The 17,694-nt window shown below is 39.4% G+C and overlaps 1 protein-coding gene across 8 annotated transcripts in view; it reads left to right on the forward strand.

Moving 5' to 3' along the window:
• Positions 1-17,694, forward strand: part of TNIK (TRAF2 and NCK interacting kinase) — a 440,791-nt gene that overhangs the window by 384,593 nt on the left and 38,504 nt on the right. For 6 of the 8 annotated variants that reach the window (XM_042998976.1, XM_042998973.1, XM_042998974.1 and 3 more), the window contains 4 exons: positions 458-564; positions 9,575-9,738; positions 11,722-11,819; positions 12,681-12,704. In XM_042998976.1, coding sequence (XP_042854910.1) covers positions 458-564; positions 9,575-9,738; positions 11,722-11,819; positions 12,681-12,704 — 393 coding nt within the window. The remainder of the gene's footprint in view (positions 1-457; positions 565-9,574; positions 9,739-11,721; positions 11,820-12,680; positions 12,705-17,694) is intronic. The other 2 variants (XM_042998970.1, XM_042998972.1) reach the window with 1 other exon arrangement.

Raw genomic sequence — 17,694 nt, forward strand, 5'->3', positions numbered from 1 at the left:
TAGCCTGATACCCTAGTTTCTCCCCAGATGTCATCATTTCCTTGCCTGTTTATCAGTTGTGACATAGCTCAGCTTCTCTGGATGACTCTCATCTGATGAAATTTCCAATGATCAGCTGAGTTGATGGTACCCCCAAAAGAAATATCTGATATTCACCACTCTTACACAAGCAAAGGAGGTCGGTTATTTTAGCCCAGTGAATCAAAATAATTAGCTTGGTCTCCTTTTTAATTTGTTTTTATAGTTACCGTACTCCTTCGTGATGGCTGAATGTGCCTCAGCCAGTGTCTTTTGTCTGTGTTTAGGGAGTTAAATATTTCTTTGAAAAATGAACACTATTGCTTGCCTGTTTCTGTAACTCCTGGTAAATTTTAGGAAAGGGTTAGGCTGCTTTTCAGGTAGGAACCTATGGGAGCTATTTCATGGAAAATATTTCTGAATTCCGGTTTTCTTTCAGGTGCCTCAAAGAACAACTTCTATATCCCCAGCATTAGCCAGAAAGAATTCTCCTGGAAATGGTAGTGCTCTGGGACCCAGACTGGGATCTCAACCCATCAGAGCAAGGTAAGGGAAGGAAGATGGTTAAGGTAAAGGAAAAAACCCCACCTTCCACTGTCATTATTGCTTTCCTAAAAATTGGTTTTGTCCTTGTTTCACTTCAGAGGCATGTTGACTGGGCACTTGGACTGTAAGCTTCTGTGGGGCCGGAAGATACACCTTTTATTTCTTCAGTCACCTTTCACAGAAATCAGTGCAGAGTGAGGGCTCATGAATAAATGAGTGAGTGAGGCATCCCAGAAGCCAACCAAGTGTACCTCATTTTTAAAATCTGAGAGTAAAATTGCAAATATAAGTCTGGTTGGAATACCCCAAACCATGACTTAAGAGGCCATTTCATGAAGTCAGCAGAACAAGACAGCCTGGTTTGAGGTGATTTTTAGCATCAGGTCAAGAAATGTACCCTCGGAGCCATTAAGACATTACAAAGTAATTGCCAAAGAAATGTATTAGTGGCCAGCTGCAGAGCTCCCTAGCTTGACAAATTACAAAAGAACTATTTCTTAGCAAAAAAATCACTTCTTTGGCATTATGGAGGGTCACTGAGATTCAATTATGCTTCCACCGCCACTCTGTGCTCTCCTAGAATTTTCCATCAACAGTGGATATTCCTACAGTGAGGAAACTGCATTCACCTACCGGTTGGTGTAGAGGTCTCAAGAGAATCTGGAAAGTAAGCAATATCTGTACTGTATCTGAGCTTATTCTATGCCGTTTGCTTCTCCAGTTCGTCGAGATTCCCTCAGATTTTTCATGATGAATACACCACTTTTTAGGATGAACTGAAATAGCAAATGGTTTCTGCTGAGACTATAAAAAGGATGAGCTTGGGCAGGCCGTTATGTTCTTCTTCACTGTGTTCACGAGAGGACTCTCCCTAGCTAGTAAGAACGAGAGACTGGAAATGAAAGTTATGATTATTTGTACGTATCTTTAATATAGGGAATGCTTTTGATCGTGAAGCTTTAATTTTCCTCTTCACATGAAGAGCTTTAGAAAGAGGTCAGTCCAAAAATAAGATGGAACTGTACTAAGAACAGTAATCCCTTCAGGGCGAAGAAGTTAGCCTGTTCTGAGTGGGATTGCCAATAGCAGGAAGCTCTGAATGAGCCATTTTTTTCCCAGTGACTTGTCAGCTCCAGCCTGAGCTGGCGTTGCTAAGCAGCGCTGAGGAAGACCAGAGTGTACTGTGACCGGGAGCCAAAGGAGCATCAGCCCTGGGATTGCGGGCGTGAACTTTGTCAGTCCCCCTCTTCGAGCAGCAATAAGCCCCCAATTATCCGTGCTTCTTGGTCCCTTGGACCCTGCCCTCGAGGCTCTGGTCATGGGATCAGTTGCTTAGAATTTTAGCGGCTGTAGATCAAGCGTCATTTCAACTAAAATCTTTTTCCTTTCTATCAACCAAAAAGAAAGAGAACTATCATTATATAATCAAATAAAAAGCAGCTCTTTGTTCCCTCTGAAGTGTTATTTTAATGACACTAGGGCCTAAGATAGTTGGCTTTTGATGGTCAGTGGCTTGTAAAACATGAGCTTTTCCCTCGGAACCACTTAAATTTGTACTTTGTCCAAAGAATGCAAACTTTGTGCGACAGCTAACATTTTTCTGCTTACAGAGAAGGGAGGGAGGGAGTGAGCTAAGAGGTAATAATTATTTACCTACAATGAAAATCAGGGACTGTGGGGGAGGGGGTGGAGAATCCCCATCTCTGCCAACTAGAGTAATCCTACCGGACCCCCTACTTCTTGCTGTCACCAAATGACCAACACTTAAGATGTGAATCAGACTTTGCCACTCTAGATTGGATTGCATTTTTTAAAGCTTCAGGATTTGGTTTACTTACTCTTTGGTTATTTACTGTTTATTACTTCAGGATTTTGGTTTGTTGGTTTCGGTTGCCTTTGCTTCATAAGAAAACATCCTAAAAGTTAGTAGTCTGAAATAGGAACAATTTATTATTTCTTGCGATTCTCTGGGTTGGCTAATAAGTTTTTCGGCTGGTCTCACTTGGGCTACTTATGCAGCTGCGCTGAGCTGATGGGTCAGCTGTACCTTCATGTGGACCTTCATCCTGGTCTTCTTTACTGTTTGGCCATCTCAGGACAGCCTCCCGAGAGGGAGGGCCCCAGTACAGGAGCACTTTTAAAGCCTTTGCTTGCATCATCTTTGTTGATGTCCCATTGGCAACAAGTCATGTGGGCAAGCCCTGAGTCAGTGCGCTAAAGGAAATACACAGCGCACGGACGATGGGAGATGTGATTGGCTGGGGACATTACTGTAAAACAGACTCTCCTATCTTATATTGGTCTTAATGAAGTTCTCATAGTTCTTTTTGTACCGCTCTTCAGGCAACTGGCCATCCACGAAGCCATGACAAAGGGTTGCTTTTAAAGAATTCATCCTTTACCATGTTTATGAACTGTACTTCTTGTTGTTGGTCAGTATTCCTTTTTATCCTCCCGGCCCTTCTCCTTAAATTGATCCTCAAGGGAAAGTAGAAAATTAACAAAGTAAGAATGGATCCCAAGAAAAATCACACATCTAATAAAGGACAAATTCAGGATGTTTTGTTGTTATTATTTTCATTTGCTAAATTCAGCAAATGTATACTGAGGACCTGCTGTGTTCAGGGCTGCATGGGACCTTGGGAGTCAGTGACTCAACCAAGACCACCTGAGTCTAGGGCCCATGGGTCAGAGGATATACCATACCTGCTACCCTTTGGAGCTATAGGCATTATTAGGGGCAAAATTCTATTTCTTGCCTTGCTTTCCTCCTTTGCTTTGAAGTAGATATGTGAATTATTGGAAGAAGGCAGAGGCTCCCTTCTTTTGTAGCAAATGTAAGGACCACAAATATAAGGCAATAATGTCTGAACATGGAAGGAACCTGAGTCCCCAAGCAGAGGCTCCCTTCTTTTGTAGCAAATGTAGGGACCACAAATTTAAGGCAATAATGTCTGAACATGGAAGGAACCTGAGTCCCCAAGTCCCCATCTGAGGAAGAACCACCAAGGAGACCAGTTTGATCTGTGTATATTGTGATATGAGTGAGAAATAAACCACTTTTGTGCTAAGCCAGCAGGAAAAAGGAAGACTAGAAAGTAGAACCTAATGGTTAAAGAGCTCAGTTTTTGCTTCCTGAATTTAAGTACTAATGAACTCCAAGCACTAGGTGCAAGATATTGTATATTCCATAGTAACTGCAGAATGTATGCTAATTTCTGAGAATGTAGGAAACAGTATGTGTAAGTCAGTAAGCTACTTGGCACCCTGAATGGAAGATTCTGGAGGTGAGTTAAAATGGGAGATGCAAGCATGCCTCCAACGTGAGGAAAAAGCAGAGCTTTACTATTTTCAAAAGCCTTCCTTCTCCCAGAAAAAAACTCCCTATTATGTCACTTCCCCTATCTACACACACTACACCAAATCAAAAAGAGCCCTGTAAAGAACATGTCTTAAAATCATTGTGTGTGTCAAGGAATACAGCTGTGCTGACATTAGCTGGTCAGGAAAGTGTTACTGGGCAACCCCCTTGCATCCCTGCCTTCTGATTGGTTTGGGTCAATTTTTTATTTATTTCTTTATTTAAGAAACACATCTGGAACATCTTTATTTGTGAGGCACTCTTCAGTGTGCATCTCAAATAGTAACTAATTTAAACCATTTAACAGGCGCCTGGGTGGCTCAGTTGGTTAAGTGTCTGACTCTTGATTTCAGCTCAGGTCATGATCTTGCCATTCCTGAGATCGAGCTCTGCATCTGGTGCACTGACAGCACGGAGCCGGCTTGGGATCTTCTCTCTCTCTCTCTCTCTCTCTCTCTCTCTCTCTCTGTCTCTCCCCCCCCCCCTCTCCTGCTCATGCGTGTGCATACTCTCACTCTCAAAATAAATAAACTTTAAACCATATAGCAACTCTGTGAGGTAGTGGCTGTAATCACCTCTATTTTATAGAAGGGAAACTGAGACAAACACAAGTTAACTAAATTGTTTAAGGTGACAAGATTATTAAGTGATAGAGCCACCATTTGAACCATTGTCCACAACCATTCTGTGGCACCAAAGTCCACACTCTTAAGTACCATGTCATGCTTACCTGTTTTGCAATAAACACAGCTGGCGTTGCTGCATCATGTTCCCAAAGGAAAGAGGGTTCTTGATTTGTTCATTTTGCCTCCATTTTGCCTCCATTTTTCCCACCATGTAATTGAGTGAGAATGTTAATAGCTCCTCTTAATCCTGTGGTTATTGATTCTCATCTTGTGGTATTGACCACCTTTTAGTGGTTGTTGTCCCATAGAACCTATTTATAGCCCCCAAACCTTCCTACTCAAGCTGGTACTGATATCATTAGGTGCTTTTGACAGTTTCCACCCCATCACCATAACCCCACACACCTGTTCCTGCCCTTCTGTCTCATGCATATGCAGATCTGTGCTCGGTTCCTACCTGCTGTGTGGGCTCCCAGATGCCTTATGGTGTCAGAGTGATTAGTTGAGTTTAAATCAAGATTTGGTTTGTTCATTTTTTAAAATACCGTTTTAAAAAATTCCAGGTACCTTAATATTTAACTTTGATTCATGTGTTCTTTTAAAGCAAATTAAAATTTTATCAAACAAGTACATTCAGAATATGAAAAGATTTAAAGTAAGCCAGAAACACCGAGTCAAAACCCAATGACTAAATGCTTAATTTAAAAAAATAATTCTCTGTCCCATCCCAAACCTCTCTTCCTATGGCTCATTTGTTCTCATTGGCTGTGTCATCACAGAACAAAGTAAAGTGAATTTTGGCAGTCAGCCAGTTAATTACAGCCTTGGCCCAAGTATTTGGGCCAAGAAATCACTTTGTAATCCTAATTTTCTGTTTTGACTTTTTATATGATTCAAGTAAATGAAATAATTGCCACATTTTCACTTTACTGTGTGTTTTACAGGCCCCCATGGCATTGTCTGTGGGATGGCAAATGTCTGAACCAAAAGTTAGCATTTGAAGAAGTATATATGAATGTTTTCAAGTTTTTACACATTTGGATCTGAGTAGTTTCAGTTGATATGTGAACAAGAGAAATCTATTATTTCATAGAATTCTTCTGAAATTCCCTCTAAAAGCATTTATCTCAGACCTCTTGGCCCCAAGGCCAGACCAGATTACTATACAATAAGGAAAAGAAAAATATGAATGGTATGACATTTTATCAAAATACTTATATTTTCTGGGGCGCCTGGGTGGCTCAGTTGGTTAAGTGTCCGACTCTTGAATTTCAGCTCAGGTCATGATCTCACAGTTCATGAGTTTGAGCCCCTCATCGGGCTCTGTGCTCACAGTGCGGAGCTTGCTTGAGATTCTCCCTCCTCCTCTCCCTCTGCCCCTCCTCTCTCTCTCTCTCTCAAAAATAAATTAGAATGTTTTTAAAATTTTTTTAATAAAATTTTTTAAATACTTATATTTTCCAAAAAAAAAAAATAACATAGAAAAAGCATTTTGAAGTTTCCCCTATTTCTATGTGTGTTTGTATAGACACTAAATACTTCTTTCAGTCTCCAGCAGCAAAAATAGCAACCTATTAAGATCAGCACCCATGCTGGTTAGCTCCAGTAAGAAGGGCCTGTGCTAATGAGGCCCAGGTCACGGATTTAACACCCATGGGATTCAATTAATTTCATGCCAAAAGAGGCTCTGAGCTCCATCAGAGACACATGCACTTGCCAGCTGGTTCTGCCAATGACCAGGCCCCTCTCTGACACCCTGGGCCCAAGCCTTATATCATCAATATGGCAGCAGCCTCCCACCTGGTCAGCCTGCATGTCTCCTCCCCAGTCATCCATAAGCCTGCCCTGGGAGACCTGTGTGCTCTACCAAGCTTTACAGGCACTGCTGCATAAGGCATCCATTTCTTCTGATCACCCATTCTTCCAGGCTATCCTAACACAGACTTAGTACTCCATCAGGGTGGGTGTCCTCTCTACACCAGCTAGCCCCAGAAAAATCACAGCCACTGCGTCTTCACTCAGGCGCTCCCCCAGACTTCCTGCTTATTCCTCAAAGGCCCAGTCAAGTCCTGTCTCCTTCTTGACACCACCTCAATGACCCCAGGCTGCATTCATCGTTCCCCAAACTCCAACAATACTTACGGGCTCTTTCACGCATAGCATGCAGAGATTTGCCTTCTTCGCTGTTGTCTCCGCTGCCTGTTTCTCACGTCTAGAATTCTGCTGCATCTCACACCTGTGACCTGTGCTGTCCTCCAACCCTCATATTGGTCCAACGAGTCTCACAAAGCAGGTGTTTCACAGAAAGGTATTGGTTAAATTACCAAAGGAGTGCTGTGTTCAAGCAAGTAGCTGGATCCTGCTACCACACCACAGTCACCAGAGAAAAATATCTCAGAGCTCACAGCCACCCTTCTCACAATAACTGTTTTTATTTTTAAATACAAAGAACACTACATTACCATTCTACAAAACGAAAGCAACTACCAAGAAGCCTTAGCATGTCCATTACCTTTAATCTGTGATACAGTTGGCTAGCAATGCAATTTTTAGAAAAAAAAAAAAAAAAAACCTTTGGACTTTATTAATTATGTATAAATAATTCCTGACCATCACTGTTTAATCAAACAAGACCATGGGAAATAATTTATTATTGGGAATAAAAGGAGATAAGATTGTTTCTTTAAGGAAAATTCAAAAGGTAGGATACTGCATAAGTATTATACATTTATCATTTTAGGTATTCTCCAAATCAGGGCTAGTTCCAGTATGGATCCAAATCTATTTTAGCCAATTAAGTGCTAGCAGTTTTCACAAAAATAATTACTATGCAAAGGAGTCCTATAAAAATATTGAGAATTTAAACATTTTCCTTAAATTTGATAATCACTTCGGCTTCAGTCGATCATACTGTTGGGTTGACTTAGCAACTCCTTTACCATAAAACCTTAAGATAAATATTGTGATAAATTCTATATTTATGTGATAAAAATTACTAAGTTATGAGGACATATTTATTTTCACATATGTTTTCCAGAGCCACGAGCCATGTCTTACAATAACCCAATATTTAAAACATTTTCTCACTTGATCAAATGTTTTTGGAAGATATATCACCAAAAGCAAAATTCTTAAGTTTTCAAGATAGAAATTATTTGGTCCAGTTGCTGCTATAATGATGTCATTCTGTGGCCAGATTTTTGGTACACTAAAATGCAAGCGTCTCAAGGGAAGAGACCATATTATTTCCATTTTTATACATGAAACATGGGACACCCCACACAGTTTAGTGTGCACTTGACAGTCTTGAAATGAGGGGAGCAAAATGAAGGCTTAAAATTGCATTTTAACATGAATTATTGCATTAAAATCATAGTCTGTGATCACACTAAGGTGTGCAGTTCTGTTTGGAGAACTGAAGACATTGGAAACATGTAGGGGCCCTCGGCAGGTGGATGGCAGTGGATTTGAGCTTTGAGTTGCAGGTTTCACTAAATTATCTATGCACTAATTTAGGCCCAGAATTATATAAATGAAAAGGCCTCTAAGGTATAAATTAAAAAGGAAGAGCTTTGTGGAAACTTTGAGGATGCTGCTTATTTTTATAACAAAATCATAAAAACCTCAGCAGCTGTTTCCCACCACTCTCTTAGGACAGCTTCTATGATCACCAAAAGTGGCTTACGTGGCTCTGTCCATGCTCCCATGCTGCCCTGTGCTCACTGCAGGCAAACATGGAGGAAATTGGCTGCGTGCGTCCGACTAAACCGGCAGATGACAAGACTGTGTCTTGTTCATTACCGTATCTCAAATACCTGACCCAGTGCTTGGTATAGACCAACTGAGTGAGCAAATAAGTACCACTATTTTGGGGGCAGTTTACATATAAAGGTGAATAATAATAAGATTTTATAAAAGTATTTATTCTTGAATTAGCGCCCAATAATTATTTTAAAACACACCTCCTTTTGATAATAACCAAAGTATATAAAGACTTACTGAAAGAAATTTAAAATGCAAATATACCACTAACTATGTAAGCAGAGAACTTGATTAAGCAATTCACAGAAGAATTATAAATGGCAAATGAATGTGAATAAGAATTATTCTACCTCAAGAGTAATGTTTTAAAACAACATTACAACAACAAGATAGATTTTTTTTTTTTTACAAAGTAGCAAACTGCTCATCCTAAAGCGTGGTAAGAATTCAGTAAGATGGTCCGTTTCATACACTTCAGCAAAAACCAGTGATAACATTACACACCCACATACAAAAACATATGCAACACACTCATCCCTGTTCATGTCCTTCCACCCAACAATCCCAGTTCCAGGAAAGAGATGTGACTAGGATGTGCAGGTGCCTGGAGATACTTATTTCAATGTCGCATGTCACGGCAATGTATTGGAAGTAGCTTAATATCCAGCAGTAGAGGAATAGTTAAACTAATTCATCCATATACTGGGTTATTATGCAGCCATTATTATTTTTGTAAGCATAAGAAGCTGCTCCCAAAGCAGTGCTAAGGGAGGGTGGAAAAAAGCTGCAAAACCGAACATACAGCATGCTTCTGTATATACAAAAGTCTAGAAGATACTCTACCAAATAGTAAAATATAGTTGGATGTCTCTTGGGTCAGAGATTGAATGTGTTGCTTCCTTCTTTTATCTTTTAATATTTTTCAAGGTTTTTTGTTTTTTTCGGGTTTTTTTTGTTTTTTTTTTATAATGAACACAGGAACAAGGGTTTCAAAGAAAGCCTCCTTTGACGAGCACCATTTCAGAGCTAATACTTTAGTGTAATGACCCAGGAGCTGGGTCAAGAGTTCATCTCATCCAGCAGTATCTGGCTGGGAGCTCCACAGAGGACGACATGACTGTCATTTCCGTTGACCCCTTCCGTGCAGTGTCACACACGTGCTCTCTTTGCTCCTTTGCACCGGGGGTGGGACTGGACTGTACTGTGTCTGTGGATGGCAAGGTGTCCAGGGTGTAGTCACCGCGTTCTGCCTTCCACACAGCAACCCCGACCTCCGGAGAACGGAGCCTGTCTTGGAGAGCCCCTTGCAGAGGACCAGCAGTGGCAGTTCCTCCAGCTCCAGCACCCCCAGCTCCCAGCCCAGCTCCCAAGGAGGTTCTCAGCCTGGATCGCAAGCGGGGTCCAGCGAGCGAACCAGAGTTCGAGGTAAACCTTCCCCCACCATTTACTTCCTGACTTTTGTGATTCCTGCTCCTGGCATGGCCACCACTGTGTGATGCCACAGAGTCCTGACTTCCCGGAGCTTCAGTCTCCTTAGATGAGTAAACCGCCATCCCCAGTCATATACATGTGTGACGTCACAGTGTGGACTAAATCTTTTCTAATTGCAGATCACGTTGTTTTCCGGGATGATCATAGACTATTGGTCTTATTTGAAAATATTACTTTTGAGTCACCTGAATTCCCATTTCCATTTGTTGTCTGTTTAGAGTTTCATGTACCCCCAAGTATCCTCTTCCCGTTATGCCAGCCTTCCCTTTGTGTGTGAATATATTTCATGATACGAAGGATCTCTCAAAGTGGGATTCGGTAAAGACTAACGTAGAACACATATACATTTTAAAGAAGAAATAAGCTCTTTGACTTAGAAAGTATATTTCACTCTTCTAGTTATTCCTACCAAAGAGGGATAAAAAATGAGCCTCTCTGACCATTTATTCAAGTCATTTATCACTGTTTAGTTTTCATTAATGAGGAAGCTTGTGAAAAACATTAGCATGTCCAGCTAATTACACATGACAACACATTGCTTCTAGCTAATCAAAATTTACTCTTTCTGAATAACCTTCAGAAGATAATTTTGCTTCCAAGTAATAAACACCAGAACTTTTTTAAGTGCAATTTGATAAATATTAACAAATTGCTGTGCTCTGAGAAAAACCACCAACCCTTTTTCTTAGCCTCTTCATTAGCCACAATCATAGGTTGCCACATATTAGCTTTTTAAGGTTTCAAATAAGTAGAGTCACTGTATTTCCATTTTGGAAAGGTTGAAATCTGGCGTGCAGTGCTCTTGTCTCTGGACCGGGATATGGCTGCCTCCATATGCATTCTTCAGACCTCAGTGGTGCAGCACATAGCTATGTGTACTTCTGTTGCTTTACTTCAAATATAAATTTACTTAATTGAGAAAAGTGCCATTCATTTATCTTTTTTCTATTCACAAGCATCTTAATATCCTTAGAGAAAACTAAAGAAAACTAAAGTTATGCGTATCATTGTAATTCTCTGATCTGGTTTGGGTTTAATTCTTATCTTCTTTCCTTTGGCCCCTAGTTCCTCTGGGTTAAAAACACTGTTGTATCCCTGATGTGTTTCTGCCCATGAAAGACCACTTTACAGTAAAAGAATCTCTCCGATGCCAGATTGTTTTTCTGTACCTATAAAAAAATCTGAGAGATACTCTTCACTCTGTAGCTGTTGGGGGACCTCCCTCATCCTCCATTCTGGGGCTCTTCCCCTTTGTCACCAATACTCTCCTTCCTGTCCCCACCTCATTCTTTCTTCCTTAAAGGACCCAGACAACCCCTGCCCCCCATTTAAAAACCATTCCATCACATAAAATAGGTTTCTATTTTTTCCCACAACACTCCCTCAAAATAACCTACTCTGACGGGTAAGTGGTACAAGAAGAAACCAACCATAGAATGCTAACACAGAAGCTGGTCTAGTGTACTGCCCAGAATAGGACTTGGGTAAGCCAGACAGAATACCAACTCTGCCCATAATTTCAGCATGACCTTAGGCTAGTATGCCATCTCTCTAAGTCTGTTTTGAACAGTGAAATGGGAAAAGAGGGCCATACATTGGGTTGCAGCAAGAATTCGATGAGACAGTTGACATAGAAGGCTTTTAGCATTAAGCCTGACACACATTTAGCACTCAGTAAATGGTGGTGGTGCTGGTACGTGCTAGTTTTTCTTACTATTATCAGTGACTTCCAGGTTACAAGACTAAGTGCATTTGCCTGAATATTAACAATTTTTTCATGGATGTGTTTCAGGATTTGCCTAAATGAATGATGTATCCCCTGAGTAATCCCGAAGGATGACTCACCACAGAACTCTAGAACTTGAGTCAACACTTTTGATGGTCATTATTTTTCTTGATCCCTGTCTTTCTACCTAGCCAACAGTAAGTCGGAAGGATCACCTGTGCTCCCCCATGAGCCTTCCAAGGTGAAGCCAGAAGAATCCAGGGACATTACCCGACCTAGTCGACCAGCTGTGAGTGCTTTTGAACTCTTTTAAATTACCAGAAAAGCCACAGGACACAGTAGTTGGGGATACACCCATGACTATGAAACAAAACTTAATGAGATTAAGAAGAAGAATGGATGCTAGAAGTATCCAGAAGAAAGTAATACCTGATTAGGAAAGAACTGGACAGATCTCAGATTGCCTATCTGCCATTAGGCTTTCTGCCAATCATTAGCACTACTTTAGAGAATAAAAAAGGTGGGAAATAACTCCTATCATAACATAATTTCTACTCAGCAGCTTTGGCAAAAAGATGTTCAAGCTAGCAGTTGAAGGGATGTGGGCACTTTCTTTGGGTTTCTGTTGTCTACTCTGCCCTCTCCCCATATTATTTTCCATATGAATTAATGTAATTTATGCTGTTTTTCATGTCTTTAGGACTCTATTTTTCTGGACCAAAACATGATAAGCATGGTTTGACCATGGGCCTGACAACTTGAAATCTAGCTTCATTGCTGTGACATGACAGACCCCAGATAGTTTTAGCAAAAGAAATAAGAGCATGGAGGCTGATATTTGAAAGTTGGAAATTAACTTGGGATGAGTTATTATCCATCCACATACTTTACTTAAAATTTCTGAGAACCTTTTCTATGAAATGAATGCGAAGGCTTTTTGGTTTACTCTGGTTTTTACATATTTAAGTAAGGAAGCATAGTGAGAGTAATAATGAAGGGAATTTGCCCCATTTGGGGTTGACGCCCTTTCTGCTATTTTGCATTTATCAGTTGTGTACTAACAATTCCCATTTTGTGTCTAACCTGCTCTCTTTCTTCTGGCTTTTCCCCCTCCTGTGGATTCTTCTGGATTGGGTTCCTCCTTTTTCAGAGCTATAAGAAAGCTATAGATGAGGTTAGTATTACCTTTTCTTGGTCATGCTGTCACAAGATGTAAATATACAGGTGATTTCCTGATGTTGACATTCAGAAATGTGGCCTGTTGGATCACAGATTTAAAGTTCACTCCTCCGGAGTGGTCTGCTGGAAGGCAAGCCCCTTCAATGGCAGCCAGCCTGAGGCCCTCAGACACTCGGGTAAAGCTCCAGAGACCTTCCTTCGAAGCCAAAATGTCACTTTTCCAATGTTGCAATCTAGCTAAAGATAAACATTAGTTAGTGCTTTGTTATTGGCAGTTTTTCATTCCAGCATCTTCCAATAGCAAAGCCCGAGCTCTTAACCTGTGCTCACCAGCCTCGCGAGGGGATGGCAGTTTTACTAACAGAGAAAGAGACATCATTCTAAAGCACTCCAAATTTATAATGTGTGATTTGTGAACAAGGAGTTACTGGGTATTGTTAGATTAATTTTGTGGGACATTAACTACAGCATCGGCAGCAACATCAACTTTAGTTAATGAATCCTGGCGAGTTAAGTGACTTTATTTCCTTATCTGCGGAGACATTTTTCCATTAGAAAAATATATGGCTTTGTCAATCTTAGGTAGCTTGCTAAGAAGGATGACTGCCTTCCTGCTGTTTGTCAGACCTGCATGAATACAGCACAGTGGAGTTGTGCTGTTGTTTGTTTTAAGAGACAGGCCTTGCAAAGAGTCCTGAGTGCATGGAATCTGAAGACTACTATTATGGCTTTAAGGCTGTAGCTCTGCTGAGCACTATTTTTGTGAAACGACATGGAAAAAGCGCTGGCTTTGGAATCAGCAAGCTGCATTCAAATTCTAGCTCCCCCGAGTAAATAACTGGCCAGGACCAGTTTCCTAACCTCTCTGGGCCACAGTTTCTTCATGTGTAAGATGGGGATGAAGGCACCTGCTCTGCCTCGGTCGTAAGATTGATTAGGATCACTCAAGATCACGTGTGCGAGAACATTTTGAGAAAGCCAAGAGGCAGTCCTCATGCTAGTTTGAGCCCGCGGCATGGCGCCATTTTAGCAGGTGGGAGAAGTCGGATCCTATGCTTCTGACCTTTACCAAAGAGCCTCTCTTTTTCAGAATTAGGACTGCCTTACCATTCAGAGTGGTTTAGAATGTTATTTCTTAGGTAAGAGATTACTGCTCATAAAAGAATGAGACTCTGTGTCTACAGTGTGTGGACGGCATTTATAAGAGAGGAAAATGAGGAACGTTTTTCATTGCTTTGTACCACAGCCCTGAACTTTCCCTCATCATAGTCAGAAGGACAGCAATTATTACACCTTTTATCAGTTTTTTCCCACATGGTTGAAGACAGAAAGCAATATTCTGTTGCTATGGCTGCCAGAAAAAGGGTTGTGTGTGTGCGCAACTCAAGGGAAATCTCACAAGATTTCAGCTTGAAGGTGGTTGTCATGAGGAAAATGGATTTCATCTGGTTAACCCAGGATATTTTAGGCTTTTTAAAAATTGCTTTATTTATTTTGCTTTACTCTCATACCCTGGACACAGATGAGAGATAGCAACAGAAGTATAAGTAATTGAGGTGATGTAAGTGGCACACCAAAATCTCGGACCATGTGTGATTGGAAAATATCCTTCAGGTGATTCTGTTAACTATCCCTTGAATATCACTGATCCAAACCACTAAAAATACAGGATTACTTGGTTCTGCCTAACTCAGTAGTTCTCCCCCAGGGACGATTCCACCTCTCCTTTTCCTTCCATCCCCTTCTTTCCCCTTAGGAGATATTTGGCAAAGTTTGGGGTGGTTTTGTTCATCACAACTTGGAAGTGGGGGGCAGTGCTACTGGTAGCCTGTGGGTAGAGCAGAAAGATGCTGTTATACATCCTACCATGCCAAGAGAGCCACCCATAGTAGAGAAGGATCTGGCCCCAAACATCAATAGTGCCACAGCTGAGAAACCTTGAATTAAACCTTTCTCCCATCTTCAGTCACAGGGTTCAATATGGCTTCCTTCCATTGTGACTGATTTGCCATTTAGATAACCCAGGATTGAAATGAAAAGTTTCTAAACTCTTGGAAAGCATGTTGCTTATTATTGTTAATTTAACAGTTTGATTTTTCATGAAAATCAGTCTCAAGGAGTGTCCATTAATTTAGCATTCCTTTCTAATGGGATATAAGATTGTGCAATATAGTCTGTGATTATTTAATACAATCATTGAAAATATTCTTTTCACTCTAGCAGTTAAACATGTGACATGAAGATTGATACATAAGCAAATACTGGCTTTAGCACTATATTTTTGTTATTGTGTAAGAATCTGAAAAATCCCATCGCACACCCATAGACAGGACAAAACTTGAACAGTAGCTAGTGATCTAAAAGCTTTTTTTCTCAGTTGAGGATGCTGGAGTTAAGTAACTTCCCCAATGTCACTTCTTAAGATTTCCTAAAAAGGAGATAAATTATTTTCATATGTAAAAAAAAAGACCAGCCTAAAAGCTTTTAACCTTTATTTTAATAATTCAAAAAATTGAACTAAAATCTGAATAAACTACATTGTTTCTAAAAAGAGACCCAAAAAGAGCACCTTTTGAGGTAAAGTCTACATAATTGTCAGATTAAATAAGAGTTTTTTTTAATGAAAAAATATATATCAAGTTAATTCTAAAAAGTGTTACATCAAACAAGCCTTTGGGTAAGAGTCTCCTATCTTCACATTTACTCCATAGTCAAAAAAATCTTACCATTTTGCCGTATTTCTTTTTTAGTTGTGCATTTCTCAAATATTTCCATACTAAATAGCACTTTTTTTCTCTTTTTTGAAATTTTTTTTAGCTTCAGGCTTGAGACAGCCAAGCAATAAATTACCACAAAAACTCATTATATGGAGAAAATTGGTATTGTCAGAAAATAAAATGTATGAAAATGGATCTGAACCCAATGGTGTCAATTTTAGATTGTGTCTATTTTCTATAACTTTGCTATTGTAAATTTTTCCAGAGTGGATGGATAAGGAACAAAACTGTAGCTAAGCATGTAGACTATTGGCAATGGAAGATTAATTTTCTTTGACTGGGGTATTACCTTCGAATTACTCATTATTGTTACCTCGGGAGTCTCATATACGTCTCACTGTCCAAGCTGTTACCAAGTAAACTTAAAAGGAATTTGCAATTACTTCCAGTGTTTCAAGAAAGATAACTTTTTAATAATGAAGAAACAAAAAAAAATTCTAATTAAAAGTGAAGTTGTAAAGCAGGTCAGAGCTTTAAACTTTTCCTAGATACAGTGTTTAGAAAAATTTAGGTCATTTTTACAAATGAGAGTTTCTTTAATTCAATGGGCTTTGGACAAGCTAAATATTTCTAAATAGTTTTGACTTTTTAAAAATCTCTTTTATCTTGTCATGAAATGTCAAAGATAAGGAAAATGAATCCACGGGGAAAACGTATTATAAATTTAAATAAATCATAGCTAACATTATTATATTTTACTCAGAATTATTGACATTAGAAATAAATTATTTTAAACCATATTCTCTCTTTAAATTATAATAAAATGCTTTTTTTAATCATAAGTAACATTTTAAATGCCTTATATTCTTTGATGAGACCTAACATGCTCCTAAAATATAGAAGACAAAATAGAAAATAAATTTTGTTATTATTTTACTGGTTTGGAAGATTGTAATACCTTTTCTGTTCATAGCTTTAACAAATATCCAAACTATATTTCCCACTGTGCTCAAGTATTGCATTACCCTTCACTTTCTTCTCAATTTGATAAAGGTAAACATTGACAATGTCAAGAGGAAATGAGGAGTATAAGCTGAAATCTGAATATTGGCTTTTCCTGTTTTGGCCCATTGCCAAAGAAACAAGTAGATTTGCATAAAATTCTGTCTATGTGGTAATTTTCTTCTTTAATGGTATACGTTATATTTAAACACCTTTGAGTCTTTTTAATAGAATTCTATTTTCACTTTCACAGATGGGGTAAATATATCCACTGAGATTGAGGCCATGCGTGTGTGCATGTGTATAAAAGCCCAGCAAGCATGTTTGGGTGGAAAATGCACAATTTGAATTTTCAGAAACTACCCTTTTCCAAGTGCTTCAATTCAAGTGACTTCAGAACAAATTTAAAAGTCGTGCTTTCCTTTGACTTTATTATGAAATGAGAAAGAAATGACCCTGGACCTTCACTTAGCACCTTGACCTTCCTAAATTCTACACCAAATAAAACACCTGAAGGATTTAACCAACATAGTAATGCCTGATATACAGGTGACAGTAAAGAAACATGATGATTTGTTATCTCCTCAAAATAAAATTATATTTATAATTTAACGATACACATTTATCTCAGTTTTTCTTCTGACCAATTAGGATAGATTATCAGGTATCATTTAGATCACCTACATTGCTCTAATCTCACATCAGGTGAATTGGACAAATACATTTCTGAATTGAAATAAAGAGAGAATATGGCCATAAGAAAACTGTGGGATTTAGTATCTTTCAATGAGTTTCTTTCTCCCTAATCCCCTGTCTCTCACTGAATGCTCTGATTCCCACATGGGTCACTAATATAGGGAGAAATGGTAAGACTGATATCAAATTGCTTTTTCCTCATTTGCATGCTACGTGCCATGGGCAGTTTGACCCATGCAAATTAGAGCGGCCATGCTTTTGCAGAACTGCTTCCCTCTGCATTGCTCTGAAAGCATGTGAAATAAAAGGTAGTCAGAGATTCAGCACACTGCCTGCAATGTGCCTGGTGATTAAATACCACATCATCACATCCATAAGGCTAAAGATTGCATCATACTCATGGAAAACTGAAAAACGATCTCTTCTCTTTTGGTGTTTGCACATGCACTTTGGTATTCCTCATAAGGGTTTCTGCCAGGTGACTGTAATTTTAAACAAAAGAAAATGAAACACCTATCGTTCTGGAAGAGAATTTCCTTGTGTTTTTTTTTTTTTTCCTTTCTCTTTTTT

This window comes from Panthera tigris, chromosome C2 (assembly GCF_018350195.1).
Source record: "Panthera tigris isolate Pti1 chromosome C2, P.tigris_Pti1_mat1.1, whole genome shotgun sequence".
Taxonomy (NCBI): Eukaryota; Metazoa; Chordata; class Mammalia; order Carnivora; family Felidae; genus Panthera; species Panthera tigris.